Genomic DNA, 9,280 nt, shown 5'->3' on the forward strand with positions numbered 1-9,280 from the left:
TTTTTTTACCTAATTCCCAAAATTGGACATAACTTGGTTCAGCTTATAACTGCTACAGGAGGTTCTAATACTAAAACACTTGCATTGCAAATATAATTGTGAAGCTGATCTTCAGCTACCCCGTTTCCCTATTTTACCCACCTAGCTCCAATCTCTTTACAGGAGGTGGTTTTTCTATTCATGGTTCCATGTCACTGCTTGCATGATATGGACACTTCCTATTGGCAACGAGGAGTACTGTGATCTCTTTAAAAGGTATTACATCCCATGCGAGTGTTACACTTATACAGTACTTAGCCAGAATCCTCTTATCATGAAGGAATATATCTGATGGAAGGTCTAGTTTAGGTAATAATCTCCCATCTAATAAGCAATGTGATTGTACCATTAGAAGAGGACCTGCCTTTTAATAATATTACACAGTATTTATAAAGCGCTGACATATTACGCAGGGCTTTACATATCTATAGTTATATCACTAGCTGTCCCTCACTAGCTCACAATATAATGTCCGTACCATAGTCGTGTGTCTAAAGTCTTTTTTTTTGCCAATTAACCTAATTGCATGTTTTTGGATTGTGGGAGAAAACTGTAGTACCTGGAGAAAACCCACGCTAACAACCTGCAAACTCCATGCAGATGGTGTCCTGGCTGAGATTGGATCGTGGGACCTAATGCTTGAAAGGTCAGAATGCTAACCACTGAGCTACCATGCTGCCTGTAGCACAGCCTAGCACGAAATCCTAGTAAAATGCAGTATGATATAATTTCCAGTGTTGTGTACAGTGCTTAGACAATGGTCATACAACAAATATAATTCAGTTTTAGCACTTATGAATTGTGTGTTCAAAATGTAGATCCATATTTGCCCACCATGTGGACATGATTTGACATTTGCAGATACGGCCAGTGTTTTGAACGCAGATTAGGTTGGATTACCTGTGGTATCCCAATAAATCCTATACAACTGCGCAACACCTTCAGTAAATCTGACTGTTCAGCCATCGCCCAAAATTCTCCATGCATTGTTTGAGCCCAGTAATCTGCCTGTTTGCACTGTAGACATTTGGTACACAAGATGAAACCTCTTACTCTAATCTCTCATAGTCTCCCTTCCTTGTCTTCGTTCTCATGAACACTCAGCACTTGGCAATCATTTGTAGAATTTACTTTTCTGAATCTTGTTCTCTAATCGTGTTTTGTATCTTTTACCAGTCCATATATCATGTTTAGTGTCCTACAATCCTTTTAGACTTCTGAATGTGGTCAGATATGTTTGTATGCTGGGCCTCAGGGGTTCCTGAAGAGTATTCCATTATCCTGTCAAATATGACAAATTGTCGTAAATTGTAGTAGAAGGGGGGCAAATTTGATTCCACCAGCACCAGCCCTTAAAAGGAGGAAGGATGATCGTAACTTTTCCTACCTGTTTGTTGCTAATTCCCATCTTCTGGGACCATCGCTCCAAAGTCCCCACACTGGTCGATCCCCAAAAGGCCAACAGGGGCTTATTCAAAGTGCACACAAATACAAATTTTAGGTGCCAAACCAGCAATTACCTTTAATAATTCAGACAACAATCATGTAACCCTGCCTAGGTTTTCCATCTCTGACACATTTCATCCAGATAAGGCTTAATTGTACAGACAACAAGATTCATCAGATAGAGACATTTATGAATCAGTCTGTTTAGTATGTGTAGTATTTTCGGAGAACACCTATAATTCTTGTCCATGCAACCTTTGGCAGTAAAACATAACGGAACGGTACCTGTATAGCCATTTTGCTAAAGGTAGTGGAGGAGGGGGGTACTATTAAAAGGATATTGCTGGATATTTTTACATAGGAACTCACATCCCATGTCTTTGGGTTTACTATCGGGATCTTCCTGTTTAGTCTGTAAACCACAAATCTTTTTTGAAAATTAATGAGACATGATATATGTTGACAATATAGGAAAAGGATTCAAATGTTTGAAACATAGCCAAGCTATGGACATGCAGGCAATTAATTAAGTAATGCCAGCTTCTGTATATATATCCAAACAGGTTACCTTTAATAGAAACCCTTGCCAAGACACAATAAAACATGCCACCGGTGACCTTTATTTCAGAAAATACAGGTCGCTAGCCTGTCGCCACTCCATAGCATCAATACTTTCTAAGGCACTGACCTGGAACAGTTAAGCAGATCAGGAGTTCTGATCTCTCTCTGACTTTGTAATCTGTATGTTTCCTCCAGGTCAGTGACTCAGAAAGTGTTAAAGCCGAAGACAACCAGGCAACTGGTTATTTTAGAAATTGGTCAGCAGTGTTGGGGCTTATACTTATGTGAATGTAGATTTCCTTCAATATACCCACAAATGTCCCATTCATCCCTCAGGGAAGGGTTTCAGCTTCTTCTTTAATTTTACCCATCCCTGTGCAACCATTCGTCTTTGTTTTATCAGTGGTATTGAAAGAAATCTTTCATTTTCTAAGAAAAAAATAGGAATGATCTTCAGCCTTTGTAAATGAGGAAGGACAACATTTTTAGGTTCAGAGTATGTAGGCAAATGTTACAGCCCTCCATGACCCTATTTTGTGGAACATAAAAAATAAATGGTCAATAATTAGTTAAAGTGATAAGTGCTTTATTACAACTGTATTTCCCTTATATTAGCCTGTAAATATAAAAAAAAAGTAGTAACAGTCCCCAAAAATCAGTGACAGTTGGGAGTTATGGGTCAAGAATTTCAAACATTGATTAGCAATTGACATTATTTGTTGGGAGAACCTCTTTATTAAATTGTATCCTTTGTGAATGTCTGGTCCTTTATGGAAACTATTTTCAAGTAAATAAAGAACAGGGAAAGGAGCTTTGAAGATTCACCAGGAAAATAAAGTATTTCTGAAAACAGGTTCAGATCGAAAGTCTTGTTTCTTTATTTTAGGGCAGCAACTGATGCATTAGGCCAGCTTTTCTATGTTTTCTTCTCTGTTGGGAAAAAAGCCTGTTGTTTACAGAGTTCAATAGTTTAGGCTGAGAATAACACATACACCTCTCCCTTGTAGGGCCCTTGATTTGTCAGAACTTTTATGAGACCAAGCAAACCTTCAGACATGCAATTTGTACTGTACTTATCCATTTATCTCATCTTTACTGTTCAGGATGGATTCACCAGAGGCATTATTAGTGACCTGTTTTTCAAATAAATAAAACAAGTACACATACCACCCACCCACCCCCATCTATCCGCAGCAGATTTCAACCTTTGGTTGGGGCATTTCCTGGCTTGAAGCCAGCTTTAGTAGTTATGACAATGCCTTTTTAATATGCTGTCAGAAGTTGGAGTTTTTGATTTCCTTTGGGAGTTCACTTAGCTACAAATTTTTTTTTTTTTTTTACTGCCCAAGTCCCTGGTGTTGTAAGCTTTAATTTGCATTTCTTGCTTCTTGCTATTTTTTTAAAGGATTTTTTTATTTGTTACACAGATTCAACTCTACCAGAATATCTTATGTGTTTAGGTAGTTTCAAAGTTTACTGTACAGAAAACTATTATTTCCATTGTTTAGTAGAAGCATTTACTGGGTTGTTATATGTAAAACAGACATACAAGAATTAGGATATCTAAACTTAAGTTCCACACACCAGTACGCCACGCCAGGAGGTTCCATTCTGACACCTCTGTGGTTGCTGTGGGCCCGGCCTGCAAAGCTGCAAAACTGGAGCTGCTATGTTGTCTGTAGCAATTGCTGTCACTTTATCTTTAGGTTTCAAACTCTGATACTGCTTGGTGACTTTGTGCAGCTTCCACTCCCCTCCTTCCCCTTATTATATCTCTGCTTCATTGTATCCGGTTATAGAACTCACTGGAAGCTGCTGCCCTGGGCTCGTTTCCAGGATATTGAGAAAGTCCAGGGATGCTATTTTCTCGCAGTTCTATTGCATCCTGTTTATCTTTGCTGCAGAAGGATGACCAGGAAGTAGTGCTGAACCGGGAGCTGTGGCTTAAGTATGTCCGCATTCGGATATCCCTTAAGCAGGTGGTCTTACTATGGAGGATCATAGAGATGTGTAAATGAGATCTCGTACATGTCTTATATGACCTGTATAATATTAAATCATTGTCCTTTCATAAATATTTCTCAGGACTTTGTATATATTTCTTTACTCCCACTGCCTATTTTTAGTAGCTGGTGGTCTTTCTCTACATGATAGTCCTTTTTTATGACGATGCAGCATGTTTGCATGCAGCAAATAATTATTCCACTTGAACAGTTATACACAATATTCAATAATACACATTGGGTCTGATTTATGAAATCTCCCCAGGACTGGAGGATAGATATCATGGGAAAACCTGAGTGATTCGACAATCAGGAATTGAAAATATTTGCCAACTAGTAGCAAATGATTTCTAATAAATACATTCCAGGTTTGCTGGTTCAGCCAAGTTCACACATAATTCAAATTTTTTTTCAGTCTTGGAGAACTTTAATAAATCAGGCCAATTGTGTGAAATTATCATTTGTATAAATGAATTGGCTGCAAGTGTTTTGTCTGTCAATAGGCAATAGGTGGCAAGTATCCTTTTAATAATGTGAGAAGGGGACATATCTGCTCATCTTTAACAAACGTCCCGAGTGTGAGAAGTCACCTAACTTCAAACCCATGCTTACAAATCTCACTACACATGCTACAATTTTACTGTACACATGCCTGATTGGATCGCTAAGGTGGGTCATAATATAATTGGGGTGAATCGAAAATTGATTATAAAATGATTGCACATTCAGATTGTAAAATGCATTGTAAGCTTAAAGAGTAAGTAAAGTCCCAAGTTTAACTTGGTCAAGTGGTTGTTGCAGAAAAGGACAGGCAATATCCCTTCTGCAATAACTGTTCTTGGCTACCTGATCCCTGCCCAGCAGATTTTGCTGAAGTGCACATGCTCAGCTCAGGTACAGTCCAAAGGAAACCTAACAGTCCAGACTTCTTTTCATGGGAGTTTAGGTCATCCTTGCATGGCCGAATATTATGGCAGAAGATTGTCTTTGGTAAGAGAAGAACATGGAGCACCCTATGATGGAATGGCGATAGGTGAGTTGTTGCAGGTTTAGTTCTGCTTTATCTTAGTTTCATTCCTTTTCCCTTTTGCATTGGGAAGCAAGGGGAAGGGGGATTTTTGGCATCTTCTCATGCAATAAAACACCCTCTGATCATTTATTGTGTCCACCTAAGCATTGAAAAATGACCCAAAACTGCCATTCATGCTAAAAATCAGGGGGCATTACTTGAGATTCTCAACCTGATAATGAAAATCCCACCCTTATCATATAGTTTTATTGCCAATATCTCCTTTTTCCCCTCTATACTAATGTGTGGTACAAATATCAAACATTAATATTATTTATAATATTTTTTGTTTTTCATTTGATTGTCTGTAATGTTTTCATTTATCCCAGTCTTAGTATAGTTGCTATTCGTTGGCCACGTTCCTTTAGACTTGTTAGTGTATTGATGAAGACTTTTCACCACTCATCAGGAAGAAACATACTGCAACATTTTTAGCCATCTGGGTAACTGTCACTTTATTCAATACGAGTAGATTTACAAATTTCTACCCCTCTGGTATTGTTTTGGACATTCAACCTCGGCTTTGACACATTCATTCATGAGTTACTCATGTGAATATAAATGCTGGGGTTGCTTCTTGAAAATTGAGGAAGAAGGTACTTGGGTAAATGGTGAAAAGGCTTCAATAATACACAACCATATATGTATATGGTATAGAAATAAATGTATATAATATGTATGTATATATATATATATATATAGAATATTGTTCTGGTTTCCATTCAAAATAAATGGACTTTGTTAACACAGTTGCAATGCTAAAGCTTATATTAATAAATTTTGAAACAAACACCCCTCATAAAGGCTTTCTCCAGTTCCCTTCAAGTTATTATAATTAAACAGGATTAATATATCGCCAACATATTAGGCAACGCTGTGCGTTGCAAATGACAGACAGATACAGACAGTGACACAAGAGGAGGAGAGCACCCTGCCCCGAAGAGCTTACAATCAGTTGACGTCCATTTTTGGTAAAGTGCCCTGGGACCCCTAACAACACCTGGTTATTGTAACATTGTGACTGTAATTCACTCTTTTCTACCTCCTGCACCTCACTGTTGGCCATTTACTGTTATGTTTAGTCGTTCTAACCAATTGTAAGAAGCAGAATGGGTGAGCCAGGGCCAGTGACCAAAAAGGGCCCATCCTATTGTGGATCTTATATTTATTTTAAAGAAGTAGCTCTAGTACTACACCTACCACTGTTGCAGAATTTTCCTATAGATCTAACGTGTATATTTCTTTTTTTGCAGATCAATGAACTGAGCCATGTTCAAATACCAATCATGTTAATGCCAGACGACTTCAAAGCCTATTCAAAAATCAAGGTGGACAATCACCTTTTTAACAAGTAAGTAAAATATTGTTGCAATTCTGGGATTTATCCAACAGTCATTCTTAATGGCCAATATGATTCAACCTATAACTTTGCCAGAACTGTTTAAAACAAAAATTACATTTATTTTTCAATGATGTGCATATACAGTAGAACCTCGGTTATCAGGCACCCAAGGGGAATGGGTAATTCCGAATAAGTGTAGTTTCCAGTTAACGGAGAGTAATTTTCTCAGCCATTCACCACTGGACTTTGAATAGGGAGACTTGTCCCTATTCACCTCTAGTATTAAATGGCTGAGAAAAGGGAAACTGCTTGAGCCGTCATAAGGGTTTTCCTTTCTTCAGCCAATCACGGAGTGGAGCTCTGCTGTCAGCTCCGCTTTCTTGATTGCTCCCGTAGCTCTAGCGGAGCTCGGTTCTTGGATGCAGAACACATGGCACAACTACACTAGGGCTGCAGGAGCATTCAAGAAAGCGGAGCTGTCGTGTGTCGGTAATCTGAATTTTCCGGTTATCTGAGTTCCGGACAACCGCGGTTCTCCTGTATTTGGATCTGTGTATTTTTCCATCTGCCCAAAGATTTTTGAAAACTCATGTTACTGTATATAACCCAATCTGTTCTCATTTCTGCACACTTGATAAAAATTGCAACCCTTATCTATGTACTTTTGAGATATGAGATCAGCAGTGTTCTGAAGTTACAGCTTGTAAACTTTTAGAAGGCCGTTATCAGCAATTTCTGTAATAATTTATCTCTCTGTTATTGTGTGTAGAATTTTTGCCTTTTCCTGTGAAGGAAGCAGAGAAAACGTTTATTTTTATATTTATATAGATTTGTTACAGAGAAAATGATTAAGAATTGAGTGTCGGCCAACTACATTCATTAGACCAAGTGCTTAGTCGGCAATGTAATCAAAATAATATCTGTCATTTCGAATAGTAGAGCTGTATCTAAAGTTGTACAAGTCATACATGTTATTGCCAATGTTTATGTGTATATTAGGTGACCACATAGGTCAAATACACCAAATAATATCAGAGTTAGTAGGACCTGTGTGGCCTGTACCCACCATTGACAACTCGTGTGATAAAGGAGATTGATCACACTGGTAGAGCCATAGGGATCTTAAAAACAGTGTTTTGACATTTCTGTGAGGTTATTGTATATGGTTTGTTTATATACGGTATATGTTTTTTTTATTTTTAAAAGCTTGGCTCTGGGCTTTAGTCCTAGCATCTAGATTTCCCCAGCCTGTTTTAGGTGTCTTCACACAGATCATGTGATGAGCAGAAGTCTTTTATGGCAGTGGCCAGTCCTTGATATATAGGAAAATGGTGCATGATGACATCAATGTGGCTCTCTGCATCATCAAACTGAGTTTTGTGACCCATGGGTGGATCTACAACTTCCTGCACTTATGCTGTGTCTTCAGTCTTGAAAAGTGGGTTGAAAAGACTGAAGACATTCAGTCCCAACCTTAAGTCCCAAGTGAAAATGAAGGTGGGATATGTATTGCAGCCAGAACCACATTCTTTCCGGGGATCTTTTACAACAGTACTAAAGAGTTGGGCTTTATAGTGTATGTACAGATTTGGTGCTAATACCGAATTGTGCATTATTTGTGCTCATTCAAAGGTTAGCTGATGCAGCTCATTAGGCGGACTTGCAATTTTACTATGATGAATGTAATAAGTTTGAAATGTAAGTCCAACCCATTTATAAATGTTTTTTTATTGGTTCTGGGAAGATATAGGACCCCTGTGGCTATCCATGAAACTCCGCTCTCATTTGTACCATAAATACCTTTTCTGCTTTATAGCAGACCAGTGGCTGTAAAAATGAAAAAGGTTGCATGGTGGTGACTATTTTGTGGGTGTCTATAAATTGAATAGTTGCACTGCATGGTGGTATAAAAGTTAGGGAAATCTATATAACTTCTTAGAGCAAGAAAAGCATCTTTTATACCCTGTATGGTGCTAGTCAGCTGTGCCGGAGAGGGAGCTGTCTGTATTAATAGATTGTTGTGTTTATTAGGATGCCGGTGTTGTCATAGATCTGAATACTGATTAAACAACACATGTTTTCACCATAATTAATGTCAGTAATCACAAGAAAATAGCATATAATTCCAGAAAGGGTAATTAAAGACAAATGTGCCACAAGGCTGAAATCATGTTTTAGCAAGTCAAGATAGTATTTTGTCAAGTGTAAGATTTCCGCAGTTACTGTATATCTGGAGCATAGCGAGGCTGATGCAGAGCAAAGCCTATTGCCCCAGTAGATTTTCCAGTTCAGGTTAGAATTGGAAGCGATAAAGGGCTTGATTTATTAAAGGCTGCAGAGGATTTACTTTCATAAGTGAAGCTGGGTGATCCAGCAAACCTGGAATGGATTTGGTCCTGGATTCAAAACATTTTCCAGCAAAAAGCAAATGACTTTGAAGAAATCCATTCCAGGTTTGTTGAATCACCCAGGTTTACTAATGGAAGTGTATCCTCTCCAGCCTTGGAGAGCTTTAAGTAATCAGGCCAATATTGGTTGTTCTGGCAATACCATTCTTTGAAGCAAGCCTTGCATCAAATTGTACTAATGCTCACAATATAATCAAGATTTTATGAAAATGATATTGATTGCTAGATTACCTGGGGGCCTGAATACAAATCCCAGTTCTGTGTGGTTTTTGATCAATCCTACTGCTTTGTGGTACATGTAAAATTCTTTGTAAGTGCATGTGAAATATCCAGGGTACATTGCTTTAGGGGTTTTTTTCTGTTCTATTTTGTTTAAAGTTTGTTTTCTAAGCCTATTTAATTGCTGTCATTT

The 9,280-nt window shown here is 38.1% G+C and overlaps 1 protein-coding gene across 1 annotated transcript in view; it reads left to right on the top strand.

Annotated features, from left to right (window-relative positions):
• The window catches only part of PIP4K2A (phosphatidylinositol-5-phosphate 4-kinase type 2 alpha), a gene marked incomplete in the record, with an annotated part of 77,510 nt that overhangs the window by 49,279 nt on the left and 18,951 nt on the right, over nucleotides 1–9,280 (top strand). Inside the window, 1 exon segment of the mRNA XM_072412735.1 lies at nucleotides 6,372–6,469. Coding sequence (XP_072268836.1) covers nucleotides 6,372–6,469 — 98 coding nt within the window.

This window comes from Pyxicephalus adspersus, chromosome 5 (assembly GCF_032062135.1).
Source record: "Pyxicephalus adspersus chromosome 5, UCB_Pads_2.0, whole genome shotgun sequence".
NCBI lineage: Eukaryota > Metazoa > Chordata > Amphibia > Anura > Pyxicephalidae > Pyxicephalus > Pyxicephalus adspersus.